A 20518-nucleotide genomic window follows, 5' to 3' on the forward strand; every position below is an offset into this window, starting at 1 on the left:
CACCAAAGTGCTGGCAAGCAGGGCCTTACAGAGTAGACACTCAAGAAGTGCTGGACTTGGCTGCTCCCTCCCCACCCCCACAAGAAGGCCCAGAGAGGCTGGGAAAGAGGCTTTTGAAGGGAGCAAGTTCTGCCCCAGCAACAAGTGATCAGCCTTCAGGAAGACCTGGATTGGCTGAGCTGCAGGGCAATTAAGGGCATAGGTGGGAGGACTTACAATATGATTCCAGCTGGCAGCTGCCCTCTCTGGCCAAATACTTCCTCTCTGAAGGTATCCCCAGACATCTAGACATCAGAGGAGGAAACTGAGGCCCAGAGCAATCTGAGAGGGGCTCTGTGGAGTGACCCTGGAACCCTGGGTCAGAAATGACCCCTCTGCCACTTCGGGAAGCAGGCTTAGAGGGTTCACATCTATGATACTTGGAGGTGAGTAGACTGGGCCCCGGCCCAGGAGGCAGGGTCTGAACACTGGTTTCCACTCTGCTGGGCCATGTGACTCTGGGCAAGTTTCTCAGCATCTCTGGACTCATTGGCAAGTTCCCTATTACAGGCTTAAATAATGGTGGGGGTGCAGACTCTGTGAGGGGTGAAGTGGGGTTCTCCTGGGGCAGGCAGAATGGTGAGCCTGGTTCTGAGAGTCCTGACTCAGCTGGGGGCAGGGACGCGGCAACCCCATCCCTGCTTCCTCGAAGGCCTCTGCCTTTCTAAGATGTCTGGGGGTGACAGGCTGCACAGCGGAAAGGGATTTGGGGTGTGAGCGCAGGGCCCTTTAACCCTATGGTCTAGTGTCTGGTGTGTGCTGAAGGCACCCTCTGGGTGCTGAGTCAGCCTGCGTAGCCCCCGTGCTCAGCACTGGGCAGTACAGAAACTCGTGCAGCCCTCATCTAGTCAGGCACACAGCAAATACTTTCGGAGTGTCTATTAGGTACCTGGCACTGTTCCAGGTGTTAGGGATTCGGCACTAAACAAAATCAACAAGAATTGTAGCCCTAATAGAGCTGACGCTAGTGGGCGTGGAGGCATATGTACACACACTGGCTCACACCCGGCAGCACACAAATAACACACAGCACGTGCACTCACAAATGGACTCATGCTGTTGGAGTCCCCATCACGCCAGTACACACGGGCACATGTGTACACAGGCTGCTGAACTCACATACACACCACCGAAAGTAACAATGGAAACTGCATAAACACCCACTCACATGTACATCTTAGGATCACATACGGCCTCCCTTAAAATGTGTGCAGATACACTACTACCTTGACAGCTCACACAAGCATGCACACCTACAGGTGCACACATACCAACTGGCTAGGCAAGGCATGGCCTCACATGGAGTCACTATCTCAAGAGTACACACATGCACACACAGCAGGTAGCTCCCAAGTTCTGCTGGGGAGGCTGGTGATGAGCTGGAGCCAGGCGGAAATGCTCACTCAGTCACCACGTGACCAGGTGTAAAAGGTCCTAAGATTGAGACAGTGAGACCCCTATTACTAAAGGGTATAAGCAAGGGCCCAAAGGCCACACCAGGAAGAAGGGACTCCTGCACAGGAGGCAGAAGCAGGCCAGGTTGAATAGCCTTCCAGTGCCCCGTGGAGCCTTGGGTCCCTAAGGAGGGGCTGTGAGGAAAGCCAGCCAGGCTTCATCCCGGTCTCCTTCCTGCTCAGCCTTCACCTGTTTGTTACCCATACATGCAGCTCCATCTGCAGTGAGCTTTTCTACCACTTCACTTTGAAGATTTTGCACACCCTGGAAGTCGGAGTGCCAGGACCCGCAGATGTCCACTGTTCCAAATGTCAAAGCCCCCAGGATGAGGAAGCCAGGCTTGGCAGCTCACCTCCCATCGCGCTCTGCCTTAAGAAAGAGCCCCCTGTGCTGACAGCTCAGAGCCTGGAGCCTGCTTCACATTCTGTCTCTCTCTCTCTCTCCCCCTGTGCCCCTCCCCTGCTCACCCTCTGTCTCTCTCAAAACAAAACAAAACAAAACAAAACAAAACAAAACCACTAAATAAGCATTAACAGAAAAAACAAAAAACAAGAGGCCAGACTCCGGAGCATGGAAGCCTGACCCCCCACAGGCCGGCTAAGTGACTAAGTTCAGACTGAGGCTTTGAGAGTGGAGGCTGGTACCCTGGGGCATAGACAGGACTCTTGCTCTATCCTGCCAAGGCTCCTGAATGCAGATGTTAGTACCTGGAGGGCTGTGGAAGGCCAAGGAGGGCCCCTGATGGAGAAACAGGCCCAGAAGGGCAGCTGCTAATCAGCCACACAGCTAGCTAGGCCTGCCCTAGGTGTTCTGACTTCGAAACAGGAATCCAGGCCTCCACTGCCTCAATGAGCGGTTTGCCTCCTCAGCCCTTGAGAATCCCCAATGGACAGGGCCCTGCCTCCTGTCCTTGTTCACCTTCTCCCACCCCCAGAGACTGATGGACAAACAGAAATAGACAGCACACACACATATTCTCTCTCCCCACCACCCCTCCCCATTTTGTTGATGGAATTAAAAGAAATAGAAACGGCTCATGCATGTGTCACAATAGCCACTAGAGGGCACAACAGTGCCAAGAAACTCCAATCGAAACAGCGAGCCAGGCTTCTAGGGGACCCTAGTATGGTCCCCAGCTGTGTGAATTCAGGAAAAGCACAAACCCTCTTTATGCTTCTACCAATCAAATCTCAAAACACCACAGCCTTGGCTTGGCCTGCAAGGCCCCCTTACTTAATGTTCCTCTCTGTGTGGTGAAAACTCTCCAGACCCTCCCCACAGGGGCTCCCTGAGCATGCAATTGGCATGGATCCATCCCTTCTCTGAGCCTCAGTTTCTCTGCTTGAAAACAAGACACAAATCCTCCAGAAGGTCGAGCAGGGATCAAACAAGATCATGGAAGTGAAGCAGCCAGCACAGTGCCCAACATAGGGACCAAGAGACCTCTCCCTGCACATCCCTTCCTCCTCCAAGACATCTTCCCAGATTAGGCTGACTTGGCCCAAGCACTGCAGTAATCTCCATTATACCCCCAAACATATATCCAGCACCAGCTGGGGATGCTCCCTCCCAGCTGGGCACCCCAGCAAATGGCAGGAAGGGCATACGTGAAGGAGGTTCAAATGGAACACCCACAAAAGTGGGAGGAAACTGAAAGAACCGAGGGGTACCAGGAGCTGGGAGGGGAAAAAATCTGAGGAGGGAGGGCCAGTAAGTTGCAGCCTGAGAAGTGTCCCCAGAATGCGGGGACGTGTGGGAAGAGCAGTGTGGAGGGGGAGACAGGAGCACAGCACCAGGCCCTGGCCAGTTCCTGCTCCCCCAACAGCAGCTCATCCTCCTGGACTGTTTCCTCTACATGCCACCTCCTGACTCAGAAGGTACCCCCAACTCTCAGTGCCTCGTACTCAACAGGCCCCAAATTGAACCCCAGACTTCTTCTCTGGGAACTCTTCTGTCCCTGTGTCCCCAGATCAGGGATGCCACCACTATCCACCCAAGATAGAAACCTGGATGCCATGTGGCTCCCTGTGCCCTCTCTGCGTGTGTCCAGGCCATCCCCTAGTCCTGTCCATTCCAGGGCCAACTTCTCACTCCAGTCTGCCTACTTATCTCCGCCCTGGTAGCGCCGCCCAAGTGGGGGCCTCTCCTGGGGGCCTGGGCCCTCTCACTGGTCACGCAGCCTCCTCCTCCACCAATCATCCATTCGATCCAGCCTTCATCTTTACATTCTGCTTGAAACCTTCCCGGCTTCCCACCGGCCTTCACAGAATGTCCCACCAGTGTCGTCCACAAGCCTTATTCACACTTACCCAACAGTTTACCCCCAGTCTGCTCAGAGTGCCCAGGGACAGTGCTTCCCACCTCTGAGCTTCCCACATGCTGTTCCCTCCACTAAGCTGCCTTTCTTACCCTGCTGCCAAAGGCCACAAACTCCATCTCCACTTTCCAGCATCTTCTACCCATGTTCCTCCCACCATGGATGGCATCTACTCACCTCACCAGCAGGCGGGAAGTCCCAGTGCGAGGGGGCACCGGCGGAACATTTAACTCTGCCAGATGCCGCTTGGCAGGCAGCGGGGGCAGCACAGGGTCTCGGGCTGCTGCAGATGGGGCAGAGAAGCAGGCAGGTGGAAGGCAACTCCTCCGGGGTGGGATGGGGGGCGCAGCGGGTAGCTCCTCATCCTCTCTAGCTGAAGGCAGTGGCTGTGGTGGAGTGGCAGGCACAGGCGGCGAGCGGAAGACATGACGCTTCATGGGCACAGGCCGTGGGGTAGGGCGGGGTGCCGGGGTTGGGGGCGTGTGGGCGCGGAGCAGGCCAGCCAGGATGCGGCGACGGTGGCCAGGGAGTAGCATGCCCATGTCCACCAGGCGGGCGTCACTGAGGCCTTGGCACTCTGTGGCCCACACCAGTCCGTGCTGCTCAAAGAGCCCGGTGTACTGCTCCAGGTGGAGGGCCCGCAACCACTCAGCCACCGACAGTGCTGCATCCCCGGCCTCTGCCATGGTTCCTGCCAGCAGAGGCCAGCCGGCAGGGCCTTGTCTGGACCTGGAATAGACAGATAGGCACAAGTATGAGGCAAGGCCACCCAGCCATAGTTCCCTGATTAGCAACCCTCTGTGGCTCTCCCATGCCCTGGGGTTGAGCGCTGTCTTGAGCTTTCTCCCTTGTGGCCCACGTGCCAGGCAAGGGCAGATACTGCCAGGGCCCTGAACACATAGGCTTTTCTCTCTGCCTGAAACCTGCCTCCACCACCCCTGTGGCCTCCTAGTAGCCGGCTCACATCTCTTCTAGGAAGCCCTCCAGGAACCAGAGCTGGTAGCACCCCTAAGCCCCACCCACAGCCTGGGCCACTGCTACAAGGCTAGCCAATGGCTGTGTCTGGCACACATACCTTCCATTGCCTTCTGCAAGACCCAGGCAAGGGCCCAGTTCCTTCAGAGGTACCAGTCCCCCGCGGAGGGCCAGGCCCAGGGGCTTAGCAAGTATGGGTGGGATTGAGTGACACCACTGCTGGTCCCCTGCCACCCAGTCTACAGGTTGAACTTCACCCCACCTCCATGCCCCTGGAGGAAGCAGAATGCTCCAGGAGGTAAGTCAAGCCAGCATCACATAGCTGGGGGCCAGGCCCTGTGAATGAGTCACCCCTCCCACCACCAAGGGGGTTCATGTATAGGAAAGGTCATCCATTCATTTTTTCATTTGAAAAGCCTCATACAGGGCAATAGGGACTCAAGTCCCATCCCTGTACTCAAGAGCTCCTGGCCTGGCAAGAGTCAAGAGGTAGATGACACAGAGAGAAGATTAACAAATCAAAAGAGAAAAGTCATTAAATCATCTCCACAGATGCTAAAGAGGCATATGATAAAAGCCAATATCCAGTGTACTTAACAAAAATCTTACTAAAATAGAAACAGACTGATACTCCCTTAAAGTAAAAAATCAGCACCTTGCTTAATGGGAAAACAATGGAAAAATTTCCATTAAAGTCAGGAATGAAACAAGGATATCATTTCATGAGGAGGAGGAGAGGGAGGAAGAGGAGGAGAATTAAAAAAAAATTTTTTTAATGTTTATTTTTGAGAGGTGGGGGCAGACAGAGAGAGAGGGAGACACAGAATCCAAAGCAGACTCCAGGCTCTGAGCTGTCAGCACAGAGCCCGATATGGGGCTCGTACTCATGAACTGCAAGATCGTGACCTAAACTGAAGTCGGACATTTAACTGACTGAGCCACCCGGGCCTCCCTATTTTTCTTTTTACTTTAGAGAGAGACAGCACATGGGCGGGGAGAGGGGAAGAGGGAGAGAGAATGAATCTCCGGCAGGCTCCATACTGAGTGGGGCTGATGTGGGGCTGATGTGGGGCTCAACCCCATGACCCTGAGATCATGACGTGAGGTGAAATCAAGAGTCAGATGCTCAACTGACTGAACCACCCAGTTGCTCAATGATTATTCATCATCAACATCATCATTGTATTATTCACATTCACTGAAAGTTCTAGACAACAAAAATAAACAAGAAGTATAAAAATTGGGCAGGAAGAGGTAAACTATCTATTGATTACCAATAATATAAATTTTTAGTTGGAAAACCCAAGAAGCTCAACTAAGAAACTATTATAAACAATAAAAGAATTAGCAAGTGAGCTGGATTCAAAACTAATATAACAGAATCAATAGTTATAGGCAATAGCCAGGTAGAAACCAGGATGAAAAGCCTCGTTTACAACAGCACCACAGAACATAAAACACCAGGAAGAAACATAATAAGAAATGTGTGGGATCCGTAGGAAGAGGTAAGAGAAGAGACTTGGACAAATGAAAAGATACAGTATGCTGCCGGGTAGAAGACATCATAAAGATTAATTCTCTTGGAGTTAATTTATAAATATGCATAATCCTATTAAATATACACACAACTTTTGGGGGGGGAGGGGAGCTAGACAAGTGGATCTGAAAATTCATGTGGAAAAGTAAACAAGCAGGAAGAGGCAGGAAAATTCTAGAAATAGGGGGTGGAGGGTAAAAAAAGGGTAGAGAGCAAGAACCAGACTCACCACATATTAAAACATATAAAGACATAGTAATTAAAACAGTACACGTTACCAGCATTTGAACAGAGGAATTAAACAGAACAAAAGGTTCTGGGGTGCCTGGGTGGCTCAGTGGCTAAGTGTATGACTCTTGATTTCAGCTCAGGTCATGATCTCTCACATTTCATGGGATAGATCCCCGTGTCTGGCTCTGTGCTGACAATGCAGAGCCTGCTTGGGATTCTCTCTCTCCTTCTCTCTCTCTGCTCTTCTCCTGCACATGCTCTCTCTTTCTATAAATAAATAAATAAATAAATAAATAAATAAATAAATAAGTAAATAGAGAGAGAGAGAACAGAAAGTTCAAAAATAGACCCAAATGCATATAATAATTTAGTGGACAATAAAAGTAACATCTTAAACTAGTGGAGAAAAGATGGATTATTAAGTTGTTGGGACAGTAGTAGATCAATCTAGAAACAAAGTTACACCTCTACCTCACACCTTATAACCAGATAAATTAGAAAGATCAAAGATTTCATTACAAAAAATAAAACTATGAAAGGATTTAAAATATTATCTCAGAGAGGCAAAAGCCTTTTAGAAATGATACAAACCCAGAAAGATAAAAGAGTAAAATACTAAACTATATAAAAACCACACATTCACACATGATTAAAATGCACTAGAAACAGGGGCACCTGGGTGGCTCAGTCAGTTAAGCATCTAACTTCAGCTCAGGTTACATGATCTTGTGGTTTGGGAGTAAGAGCCCCGCATCAGGCTCTTTGCTTACAGCTCAGAGCGTAGAGCCTATTTCGATTCTGTGTCTCCCTCTCTCTCTCTGCCCCTTCCCTGTTCATGCTCCATCTCCTCTCTCTCTGTCTCTCAAAAGTAAATAAACATTAAAAAAAATTACTTTAATGAACCAGAAACAAAGCCAAAAGAAAAACGACAACTCAAGGGACATCTGCCTCTCATATCTCAAACACAGAACTAATTTTCCTAAAAACCGAAAAGCACCTAGAAATAATAAACAGGTCCAATTTGATTTCGGGCTCAGATCATGGTCTCATGGTTTATGAATTCGAGCCTCAAGTCGGCTCTGTGCTTACGGTATGGAGCCTACTTGGGATTTGTCTCTCTCTGCTCCTCCTCTCTCTCAAAAATAAATAAACATTTTTTTTTTAAAAAGCTGGTCAGTGACCTAACAGAAAAATGGGCAAAAAATATGAAGAGAGAAATTCACAGAAAGGAAAATATAAATGGCTCTTAAACATATGAAAAAGAACTTAACCTCTGTGCACTAAGTGGTGACAGGGTGAGGTATTCCCCTGCCTGGCTGGTGGGAGTGGCTCTGGGAAGGGCAATTAATGCCACAATAGCTATGAAAACCCCAAGTCCTTCTGTTCTTTGTTCCAGCCACCCCTAGACACTTATTCTGTAGTCTTCCTCAGTGACCAGCAACAGTGATGTATACAGTAACAAAAGACTGGAAATAACCAAAATACCCATCAATCAGGGAATGGTTAACTAAACTATAGTGTGGTCATATAGTAGAATACTGAGCAACCTTATAAAAATGAGGAAACTCAGTACATACATACTGATATGGGATGACCTCCCAGGTATGTTGTTAAGTGACTAAAGAAAGGTGCAGAACAGTATATAAAACATTCTGCCTTTATGTAGAAAAAAACAAACCAGAGGATAGATTAGTATGTGGTGATGGTAAATGCATAAAATATCTCTGAAAAGATACATCAGACACAAGGTGACATTGCCTCTAAGGAGGAAAACTGAGGGCTGAGGGGATGGAAGGGAGCAGACACAGAGCCAGGCTTCAAGGGGTCGGATGCTGACACATGTTCAATTCCATTTTTAAGAAAAAGAATATCAGAAGGAAACAATCAGCAAAACTAAAAGGCAACCAATGGAATGGGAGAAGATATTTGAAAATGACATATCAGATAAAGGGTTAGTATCCAAAATCTATAAAGAACTTACCAAACTCAACACCCAGAAAAACAAAGAATCCAGTGAAGAAATGGGCAAAAGACATGAATAGACACTTCTCCAAAGAAGACATCCAGATGGCAAACAGACACATGAAGAATTGCTCAACATCACTCATCATCAGGGAATTACAAACCAAAAACCACAAGGAGATACTGCCTCACACCAGTCAGAATGGCCAACATTAACAACTCAAGCAACAACGGATGTTGGCAAGGATGTGGAGAAAAAGGATCTCTTTTGCACTGCTGGTGGGAATATGAACTGATGCAGCCACTCTGGAAAACAGTATGGAGGTGCCTCAAAAAACTAAAAATAGAACTATCCTACAACCCAGCAACTGCACTAGTAGGGTAGTTATCCAAGAAATACAGGTATGCTGTTTCGAAGGGGTACATGCACCCCAATGTTCATGGCAGCACTATCAACAACAGCCAAAGTATGGAAAGAGCCCAAATGTTCATTGATGGATGAATGGATAAAGAAGATGTGGTATATACATACAATGGAGTACTACGTGGCAATCAAAGAGAATGAAATCTTGCCATTTGCAGCTACATGGATGGAACTGAAGGGTATTCTGCTAAGTGAAATTAGTCAGAGAAAGACAAGTTATCATGACTTCAATCATATGAGATATTTAAGATATAAAACAGATGAACATAAGGGAAGCAAAGCAAAAATAATATAAAAACAGGGAGGGGAACAAAACATAAGAGGCTCTTAAATATGGAGAACAAACAGAGGGTTGCTGGAGGGGTTGTGGGAGTGGGTATGGGCTAAATGGGTAAGAAGGATTAAGGGATCTACTCCTGAAATCATTGTTGCACTATATGCTAACTAACTTTGGATGTAAATTTAAAAATTAATTAATTAATTAAAATTGTTTTTTAATGTTTTATTTATTTTTGAGAGAGAAAGCACAAGCAGGGGAGGGACAGAAGGAGAAGGCGACAGAAGGTCCGAAGCAGGCTCTGTGCTGAGAGCAGCATGCCCGATGTGGGGCTCAAACTCATGAACTACAAGATCATGACCTGAGCCAAAGTCGGATGATCAACCGATTGAGTCATGCTAGCACCCCATTAACTAATTAATTAAAAAAAAAAAAAAAAAGAGTCTCAGGCAGGAGCCTGGGTGGCTCAGTCGGTTAAGTCTCCAACTTCGGCTCAGGTCATGATCTTGCAGTTCCTGTTCAAGCCCCACATCAGGCTCTATGCTGACAACTCAGAGCCTGGAGCCTGTTTTGGATTCTGTGTCTCCCTCTCTCTGCCACTCCTCTGCTCACACTCTCTCTCAAAAATAAACAAACATTAAAAAAATTTTTTTTTAAAGAAAAAGAATATCAGGGGCACCCGGGTGGCTCAGTCAGTTAAGGCTCTGATTCTTGGTTTTGGCTCAGGTCACGATCTCACAATTTGTAAGATCGAGCCCCGCGTTGCTGGTCTTTGTGCTGACAGTGAAAAGTGCTTGGGATTCCCTCTCTCCCTCTCTCTCTGCCCTTCCCCTGCTCGTGTGCTCTCTAAGTAAATAAATAAACTTAAAAACAAAAAAAAGAATATCAGAATATCTTACCATTTTACAATATACACAAATACCAAATCATTAGTTTCACACCTGAAAACTAATACAATGTTGTATGTAAATCATGTCTCAATTCAAAAAAATTAACTGGAATAAGAAAGAATATCTTACTTCTGTAAAAATTCTCAAACCACATGACCACATGCACACACTGCCCAGGCCCATTCTGGGCCTTGGACGGAGCCTGAAGCTGAGGCTCCATTGGCTTCCCCAGGAACCCACCCCCGGTGGGAGGAAGACTTTTCACTCTGCATCTATAATCTTTATCTATTACCTACATTTTGAACTATGTCAGTTATTTTTTTAAGTTTATTTATTTACTTTGAGAGAGAGAGAGAGAGTGAGCAGGAGAGGGGCAGAGAGAGAGGGATAGAGAGAATCCCAAGCAGGTGCTGCACTGTCAGCACAGAGCCCGACGTGGGGCTCTGACTCATGAACCGTGATATCATGACTTGAGCCAAAATCAAGAGTCGGACACTTAACTGACTGAGCCACCCAGGTGCCCCTGAACCATGTGAGTTCTTTAAAAAGGCTGCTGAGGGCCCCAAAGGAAGACACAAACAAACAGAAATACACTTGGTGTTCTTGGATAAACTGGCTCTCACCATTATGAAGACATCAGTTATTCCTGGGTTAAGTGACAGCCAGTACAAAACACAACCCTCCCCACCACCAAATTACCAACAGGCAAATTCTAAAGTTCACCTAAAATGATATTAAGGATTTGTTGTTAGGTGGAAAAATTAGATGCAGAACACTTTTCAATTATGTAAATATCTGGGTTAAATTAAAAAAATGTACAGGGGCGCCTGGGTGGCTCAGCTGGTTAGGCAACCAACTTTGGCTCAGGTCATGATCTCGCAGTCTGAGTTCCAGCCCCACATCAGGCTCTATGCTGACAGCTCCGAGCCTGAAGCCTGCTTCAGATTCTGTGTCTCCCTCTCTCTGCCCCTCCCCTGCTCACCTCTGTCTGTCTCTCTTAAAATTAAATAAACATTAAAAATAATTTATATGTACATATATGTACATATGTGTGTGTATATATGTGTGTGTGTATGCATGTAGACACACACACTACCTCTGGATGGATATACAAGAAACCACCTGCCTTTGGGGAGGAGAACTGGCAGCTGGGGGTATAAGGGAGGGAGTGTTACCTTTCACTACACTGCTCTGTATCTTAAATTTTGTACCACTTTCCAAAAACTAAATACAATTTAAAGGATAATGTGATACAAAAAGGTGGGGGAAAAAAAGATAATGTGATACACACCCCCCACCCAACCCACTACCCCTGCCCTATCCCAGCCCTTCAAAGCCCTCCTGGGAAGCTCTTTAGCCTCACCCTCTCTCTGCTCCTCTGCCTATTTTCAAAATGAAAACTGGGACCTCAGGTCTGGCCTCCATGAAGCCTCCCCCACCTCAAAGCTGGGGCTGAGCCGGCCACACCCAGCCCAGCTCCCTACTTCCCACCTCCTGACTCACCCACTGGGTGGCCAGGACACCAGGGATCCTCCCAGGGGCAGCAGCTACTCTGAATTGCTCCTCATCTTGATCCAAGAGGCACCTGCAAGGACAGGGGTGGAGCCACTTTGAGCAGTGGGGTGTCAGGAGGACCAGGAGGAGGGAGGAAGGAAGAAGGGAAGGGGAGGGGGGAAGAGTAAGAAGGAAGCACGAGATGGGGAAGAGGATAGAGGAAGGAGGAAGAGTTCAGGGGGCCTAATGGAAGCCAGGTGGGGCAGCAGAGGTTAGACAGAGAAAGGCCTGCTTGCAGGATTGAAGAGGCAAAGGCTCGCCCAGAGGTAACGGCCACACGGGTGGTGGTGGTGGCGAAGAGGAGTCAGAACTTTCTGTTGTCCGGCCCTCCCCAGAACCAGCGGCAGGGAGGTGTAGAGGCGGTCTCTGGTGGGAATTGTTGGGCCTGGAGTGCCCCCAGGAGGACTGGGAGGGGGAAGATGCAGTTCCCACTGGAAGGCAGAGCCTGTCAGTGAGAGGTGGGGGACACAGGGGAGACCCAGGGAAACAGGACCCGCTCCATGAAGCCTGATAGCCACAGGGTGGGGTGTGGGTAGAGGGGACCAGCCGAGGCATGAGACCTCAGAGGTACTGCTCTTAAACACATGTGGGGCCAAATGAGCGTATTTCCAGGTGGGAGGGGCACTAACTGGCCATCCCTGAGGGCAGGCTGCCTGAAAGCTCAGGCAGCTCGGGCTCTACTGGGGGCCGGGAGAGGGTAGATGGGCTCTTCTTCTGGGGCACAGCAGGTTTCCTGCCACTAGAGGAGGGTCGGCAGAAAACTGCTGGGCTCTGCGTGACGGCTTTAGGGGGTACTTGTGAACATTTCAACTTACTAGTTAGGTATTTGTCTCAAGTAGACTCTACAATATTTCTTAGGATGGGGCTAAAATAGGTATAGGTTTTAAAAGTATTTTATTTTATTTTTTCAGTTTATTTACTTATTTTGAGAGAGACAGAGAAAAAGCATGAGCAGGGGAGGGGCAGAGACAGTGAGAGAGAAAGAGAATATCCCAGGCAGGCTCCACACTGCCAGCACAGAGCCCAACTCGGGGATCAATCCCAAGAACAATGAGATCATGACCTGAGCCACAATCAAAAGTCAGATGCTTAACCGACAGAGCCAACCTGGTGCCCCTAAAAGTATTTTAAAAGTAAATCTTGGGCAATTCTTATTTCAGAAGGAATTGACAAAGAAAGGCAACGCTATTCAACTGACAATTTTTTAAAAAACAATAGGGGGGCCTGGGTGGCTCAGTCAGTTAACTGTCGGGCTCTGACTCAGGTCATGATCTCACAGTGTGTGAGTTGGAGCCCTGTGTCAGGCTCTGAGCTGTCAGCACAGAGCTGATGGAGACTGCTTCAGATTCTGTGTCTCCCTCTCTCTCTCTCTGCCACTCCCCTGCTTGTGCTCTCCCTTTCTCTCAAAAATAAATAAATATTTTGTAAAATACTTTTAAAAAAACCCTAATAAATAAAATAAAAAATAACAGACAACATGAATAGTCCTTATTATATGCCAGGTACCTAAGCACTTTTTATTAATTAATCTTCACAGCAACCCTATGAGGTACATATCTCATACCTCAAGATGAAGAAACTGAGGCACAGACAAGGTAAGTAATCTGCCCAAAGTCACACAGCTAGGACGGGGCTGCTTGAATATAGTCTAGTTAGGCTTTGTCTAATACAGTAACCAGTAGTAACCGCATGGGGCTGTTGAGCACTCAAGATGCTGCCACCTAACGAAGTGTGTGTTGTATAAAGTACCCACTGAATTTTGTTTTTTTTAATTTATTTTTTTATTTTTAATTTTTTTTTAAAATTTATTTCTGAGAGAGAGAGAGAGAGACAGCATGAGCAGGGGAAGGGTCAGAGAGAGGGAGATACAAAATCTGACAGGCACCAGGCTCTGAGCTAGCTGTCAGCACAGAGCCCGACGTGGGGCTCGAATCCACGAACCATGAGATCATGACCTGAGCTGAAGTCGGATACTTAACCAACTAAGACACCCAGGCACCCCATGGACTTTGAAGACTTTGTACAAAACACCCAAGAATATAAAATCTATTGTTTCTATTTATTACACAATGCAATTATACATTATTAAAATTAATTTCACCTGTTTCTTCTTTTTCTTTAATGTTTATTTTTCAGAGAGAGCGTGAGCGGGAAAGAAGCACAGAGAGGGAGACACAGAATCTGAAGCAGGCTCTCCAGGCTCTGAGCTGTCACAGAGCATGACGCCCGGCTCAAACCCACGAGCCGGGAGATCATGACCCGAGCTGAAGTCTGACGCTTAATCGACTAAGCCATCCAGGAACCCCTCACCTGTTTCTTCTTAATGTGACCACCAGAAAAAAAATGTTTAATATTTTTATTTTTGAGAGAGACAGAGCACGAGCAGGGGAGGGGCAGAGACAGAGGGAGACACAGAATCTGAAGCAGGCTCCAGGCTCTGCACTGTCAGCAGAGGGGCTTGAATTCACGAACCGTGATATCATGACCTGAGTTGAAGTCTGACGCTTAACTGACTGACCCACCCAGGCGCCCAACCACCAGGAAATTTTAAACCGCACCTGTGGCTTCCATTTCACTTCTTCTGGATACTCTGACTCTAGACTCTTAACCACACTGCTCACTGCCTCTCAAAAGCGATCATGAATACTAAGTGAGCACCTGCTACAGCCTGGGCCCTGTTCTAACAGTTCAACATGAACTGATGATGGCCCCAACCACCCTACTGAAATCACCAGGACTGGGAAACAGGAAACCACTTCCTTTCATCCCTGAGAAAGGGTCAACCCCATCGTGGGTCCCCCTCAAGCTCCCATTCCTGCAAGAAAGACTGCAGGCCAAGGTCAGGCTCAGGGATCCACACTGATTCCCCTCTAGGATGGCCCTGTTCAAGGTTCTAGTAGCATGAACTTCAGACCTGGACTGGCACTCCAGGAATCTCAGGCTAGAGGGGGTCTGACACCATCCGGCCAGGGAAAACAGCCCACAGGGCCCTCAGCAAGCTAAGGATCAGGGAAGGCTTCCTGAAGGAGACAGCTCTTGAAAAAGAAGTTTGGAACAGTGCCCTTCTAAGCCATGCTGGAGCCTGAAGCAAAGAAGGAAACAGCAATACTGAACCTCTTTATTTAAAATTTTGGTATTTTGGGGGCGCCCGGGGGGCTCAGTCAGTTAAGCGTCTGACTTCAGCTCAGGTCATGATCTCATGGCTCGTGGGTTTGAACCCCATGTGGAGCCCTATGTTGACAGCTCAGAGCCTAGAGCCTGCTTCAAATTCTGTGTTTCCCTCCCTCTCTGCCTGGGGAACTGGGGGGTTCCCCTCCTCCCCACTCACACTCTGTCTCTTTCTCTCTCTCAAAAATAAACATTATTTTTTAAATTTTAGTATTTTCTTGGATTTTTTCATTAGTTTTGATTTTTTTTAAAATATGGCTTAAAAATATTACCTCGATTACTGTTCTTTTTGCCCACCCCAGCCCCTTATAATTTGTTCCCAAGGCAAATGCCATACTCACTGTACCCTGATCCTGGCCCTGGTTTGGGGGTTTAAGCCCTCCAGCTGCTAAGACATCGCACTGAATCTCCACCCCCAGGAAAGCAGGGACCCAGCAGAGGGGAGTGTCATCCTGTTGTGACAGCATGGCCACAAACTGGGGGGTTCCCCTCCTCCCCCACCCCAAGGGCCCAGCTCAAGTTTCAACACCCCACCCTGCCCCTGCTTCTCCTGTCTCCCTCCAGCTCTCCTCTGCTGTGCCAACCTTGTTCCCACCTCTGCTCAGATCCCACCCTGCTCAAAGCCACAAGTCCAGCCCCTTGTCATTCTTCAGCCCTGACATTTACAAATGAAGAAACAAACACCCACAGAGAGGAAGTGACTTGACATCCCTCAAGCCCCAGCCAGGCTGGGCTGGCTCAGGACTCCCTCCATGTCACTTTTTGCACCAGGCACCAGCTTAGCATATGGGATCCCTGAAAATGTCTGCTGACAATGATGAGCAAATGAGCCACATCCTCCCACCTTCAGGTACTGATTCCAGGTCCAGCAAATCCTCCCTAACCGCTCCCCTTGGGCTCCTAAACCTCGGAGGCTGAGCCCTATGGTAGAGCGCTGCTCCTGATCTGTCTCTAGTTGCTCCATTCATGAGGATCCATCTCCACCCGACCCCCACTGCGCCTGAGAATATGCACCCCCTTCTCATCCTCCCTGCTCTCCACGGCAGAGCCTAGGGCCTGGCTGGCACAGGGGCACTCAGTCCAGAGGTAAGAGTCATCTGGAATCTCTAATCCTTGCTAGCCAGTCCTTCTTCCGGTCTGACCTAGACCGTCTTTGCTGGAGGCAAAGCTTTCACCTTTCTGTCTTCTAATTACCACTTCGCCCCCCACCCCAGTTTAAATCTCCCCCTTCTCTGTCCCAGGCCAGCCTCTCCCTTGTGCCATGCCCACCAGTGCAGCAGGAAGGCAGCCCAAAGCCTTAGCCAAGGACAGGCACACTCCCACTTCCTCCATTTCCTAAAATGCCTACTGTATGCCCAGTCCTTGGCCAGATTTCCACCCTTATCTCGGTTGTCCTCACAACAATCCCAAGGCCTGAGATTTTTACCCCATTTCAGGAAAGCTGTGTGAGGTGGAAATTTGCCCAGGTCACTTGCTGGAGCCAACAGGGCCTTCAGAGGATGTGACTGCCTCTGTCTGATAAAGTCAGAAAGGCTTCCAGAGGGCCCTACTGAGCTGGGCTTTGAAGAAGTAGGAGATTGTGCTTCCAGCCAAAGGGAGTTGAGTGTGCACAGCTCACAGGAACAAGAAAGGGCCCCCGCAGATCCAGGAGGGTGATTTCAGTGGGGGCAGGAATGGGGGATGTAAGAGGGCAGTAGTAACACCCAGACAGGTCTGGGGACTCCCACAAGGGTGTGAGCCTCCTTTGCATTCTGATTTGCATGAGTGAGTCAGGCCTGAGTCAGGGCAGCCTAGAAGGTCCTAACTCCTTCCACATTCAGCTCCGAGGTCCCTTCAGCCGAGACCCTTCTTTGCTCCCACCCACCATGATATCTTCAGGCCTCCTCTACACAGAACTGCGTGCTGGGTTCAAGGGAAGGATCAGTGATGGGTGAACAGAAGGAAAGGAAGGCAGGCCCAGGGTCCACACTGAGGCCTGAGGTTGTCCACCACTCACTCTCTCCTCCCCTACATGCCCTCCCCTCCCACCCCTGCCACCCCAGGCAGGGTAGGCAGGGTCCTTAGCATATAGCCCTCAGGAAACCCCTCCGGTGGCCCACACAGGAACCAACAACAGTACACATCCAGCTGTGGCCAGTCCAGGTCTACAAACCACAACCTACCCATACCACAAACTTACACCTCACACAGCCTCCAGGGACACGTACCTCCCACCCCACTTGGCAGCCACACAGCAGATCTGCCCTCCCCCAAACACAGCCTTCAGTTCCCACACTCCCTACCAACAACATGACTGTGCACAACTGCCCTGGAGCCCCGCAATGCCCAGTACCCCCAACTCCACCACCTGCCCCCCAAGATAATCACCAGGTGATACCTATGGGCAGGGTCACATTTGATCTGCCGCCCTCCTGGGTGTTCTCAGGACTCTGCCAAACAGGCAAGAAGCCTTGGAGACACTTCCCTTAGATATGAGGAACTGGGTGGGGGCTGGGTTCCTGGCCCAGAGGGTGCAGAAGTGGCCCCCGCCCCCCTGCAGAAGCTAGCTCCTTCCAGCCCAGCTAGGCTAGCAAGGCGGCAGGTGCACAGGCAGGCAGCTGACTGATCCTCGGGCCCACACGCCTACTTTCTGTCTCCCAGGGATGGGTGGCCGCTGCATACCAGGCCCAAAGAACTACAGAGGAGTCTCCTGCCCTGCAGCAGCTCCGAATCTCTGTCCTGTCACTTCCCTGGCACCAGATTTCTGTCCCATCCCGTCCATGGTGTGATCCTTCCTCTGGAGACCCAGGAGTGGTGGAGGTGGTGAGGAGCAGCCCTCCGGGGAGTAAGGACTGAGTCGGGGTCCCAGGGCCTCAGCCACCTGGTAGGAAGCTGGGGGCCACTAATGAGTCAGTGCCCTCTCCCCGCAAGATGCCAGGCAAGTCTGGGTTCTAGTCCCGGCTCTACCACTTCTTGCCTGAAGCGCTGGGCAAGTCATGTCACATTCTGAACCTCAGTTTCCCCCTCCATAAAGCAGCGCTGTCACCCAGATGGCTGTCACACGTCACTACATATGTGTTAGAGACCACACTCCCTCACGTCATCTGCTCACTCCTCTGCTGGTAAGACAGATACTTCCTGTTCCTTAGCCCCAAGGCCTTGACCAGAGGGGCCCTTGGTGTTGGCCTTGCAGCCAGGTTCTAGTCTGGACCCCTCAGCACCCTGGAGTTCTGTTACCCCAGATACCAGTGACTACCACACCCTGCCCCCTTCAGGGCTCCAGACTGGACACCTCCCTGCCCCTGGACCTCATTCTGGGTGGCCCCAGGCACTCCACATTCCCACCCCACAGTGAACTCTCCAGGGAAAAGCAAGGTTACCACCAACCTAGGCGAGGCCTTTGAGCAAATTAGACAAAATGCCTCTTTCCCCAGGAGCCCCACCGCAGGACGGAAAGCTCAGCAGGGAGGACAGGCTGGGTTTCAGTACCCCCTCTCCCAGGTCTCACCTCACCCCCTCCCAACCAGGTACCCTTGGACAGTGCACGACATGCACGTCACACACAGAGGACCTGGTGCGAGGCGGGACATTTTAACAACCCCCTTGGGGCAGCCCATTCGGCATTACCCTAATAAAATATAAAACCAGGTTTACTCATGACCAAGGTACATTAAAGACTAAGGGACAGGAGACATCCTTGACCTGAATTTCAGGCCTAGCCCTAACTCCCAGTCTAATCTCGAAAGCCTATTCCTTTCTACAACCTTCCTGTCTGTCCTGTATAAAAATTTTACAGTTGTGGATACTTTTATAATTAGAAGACCGAATGACAAAATTGAGTTTGTCCCTGTCTGTTCCTCAAAACATTATAAAGTAGCTTTATGATTTTTTAAAAATGTTTATTTATTTATTTTTGAGAAAGACAGAGAGAGAATGAGCCGCTAAGGAGAGAGGGAGAGAGAGAGAGGGAGAGAATCCCAAGCAGGCTCTGCACTGAGCCAGATGTGGGACTCAATCCCACAAACTGCGAGGCCATGACCTGAACCAAAATCAAGAGTCAGACACCCAACTGACTGAGCCGCCCAGGAGCTCCAGCTTTATGATTTTAAATGTAACATGAACAGACCATTCAGAGAACTATTATAAATGAGACTGATTTCCTGGGCCATCTGGACTGGAGAATGGGAAACTGAGACCCAAAACTCCCTCCCTCCCACCATGGTCTTATTCCCCCGGAAGGTCTAAGACACAGCAAATAAGGTCCCTCGCCAGGACATGGAGATCAGTAGCAGAGGGGCAGCCCAGGGACTTTCAAATGGGAAATGGACTGAGGTCCATTAGTAAACATGAGACTCCAGGGTCCCTGTGGTTTGTCCTCTGGACAGCATCTTACCCCACCCTAGCACCGACCGTCACCCACGTTCCCCCAAACCTCATGCCCAAGCCCCACCTTAGAGAGGGTCAGATAGGGAGGAAGGGATGGGATGAAGTGTGAATGTCCAGAGTACCTCACTTGCGAATATACAAAGCTGAAGTTCAGTGATTTGGAATTTAGGTCTTGCCAAAGTCTATGACATAGGAATCCCCCTTGGCCAACCATCTCCAAATGGACCACCCTGAACCACTCCCTCCCATCTCCTCTGTGCCTCCTCATTACCTTGTTTTGACACACACCCCCCTCTCCATCCCCGCTGCTCCCATCCACCCCAGGCCTCCCCAGACAGGTCTGGATCTCTGGGCCCTCTTCCCTGCTTCTGCCCTTGACCCACCTTCAGCCAGCACACCTACCGGCCCACCCTACAACTGCCCCCAAGGCAGAGCTCCTCACCTAACACTAACCCCACAGCCCTCACCCACACCACGGTTCCCCGTGTCCCAGCCTGTGTCACTGTTCAGGCGTAGCTCAGACCAGCCCCACAGCACCTGTGGAGACCTGGGACACCCCCAGCAGAAGCACACCGGACTGTGGCCTGGTCCCCTGCCCTCAGTCACAGACAGTCCTCTACTGGGGGCTTCCCAGGCAGGGCAGGGAGCACCTTCCCCCCCAACGAAAAGGCTGGTTAAGGGGAAGGCTCAAGGTGCCACAGAGTGACTTCAGGAAGATCCTTCTCTGTGTCCACTGCCTCCTAAGGCAGGGGTGGTGGAGAGATGGGGGCTCTACACTATAAATGAGTAAGTCCGAAACAGGAAGAAACAGGTAGGAGGGAGTAAGCAGGTCGACTGACAGGCTCCCAGGCAGCAGGAGCGGACAGAACCAGAGTCACATGCTGGGACGCCTTGGAAGAGTTGAGGGCTAGCCCTGACCCTGGGGAGAGGGACAGAAGGCCGCTTGACTCTACAGATCCTGAGTTGCCCCAGAACCCGATGAGCTCACTCACCTGGGAGGAGAGACTTGGTGGGCTCCCCTGCACCCTAGAACAAGCAGCCCGGGAGAACGGGGGCCGGCACATGCCATCTCCCTAGGTGGTCACTGGAATGGAGAAGCCAGGAGATGAGCAGGCCCCTCACTTGCCGGCCCCTGAAAGGGGAAGCTGCCTGCCCTGACAGGGTGGAGGTGAGCAGGCTGGTAGGGCAGGGGCTAGGAAGGACCAGCAGCAAAGGCCCTGGCCTCCAAACTCATGTGTGATTGCAGCCTCCCCAACGATATAGTCAGACAACAGAGAGGAAGATTCCCTGACTCAGCCTCTCCTTTCCCACTCAGAGAACATTC

At 49.9% G+C, this 20518-nt stretch overlaps 1 protein-coding gene across 8 annotated transcripts in view; it reads right to left on the bottom strand.

Annotated features, from left to right (window-relative positions):
* The window catches only part of ARAP1 (ArfGAP with RhoGAP domain, ankyrin repeat and PH domain 1), a 66696-nt gene that overhangs the window by 37022 nt on the left and 9156 nt on the right, over nucleotides 1–20518 (bottom strand). For 5 of the 8 annotated variants that reach the window (XM_077762240.1, XM_077762239.1, XM_077762238.1 and 2 more), the window contains exon 2: nucleotides 3989–4540. In XM_077762240.1, the coding sequence (XP_077618366.1) occupies nucleotides 3989–4497 (509 nt within the window). In that variant the 5' untranslated portion in view covers nucleotides 4498–4540. Of the gene's footprint in view, nucleotides 1–3988; nucleotides 4541–11610; nucleotides 11693–17206; nucleotides 17264–20518 lie in introns of those variants that run through there. The other 3 variants (XM_077762236.1, XM_077762235.1, XM_077762241.1) reach the window with 3 other exon arrangements.

This window comes from Crocuta crocuta, unplaced genomic scaffold (assembly GCF_008692635.1).
Source record: "Crocuta crocuta isolate KB4526 unplaced genomic scaffold, BGI_CrCroc_1.0 scaffold306, whole genome shotgun sequence".
Classification (NCBI taxonomy): Eukaryota; Metazoa; Chordata; class Mammalia; order Carnivora; family Hyaenidae; genus Crocuta; species Crocuta crocuta.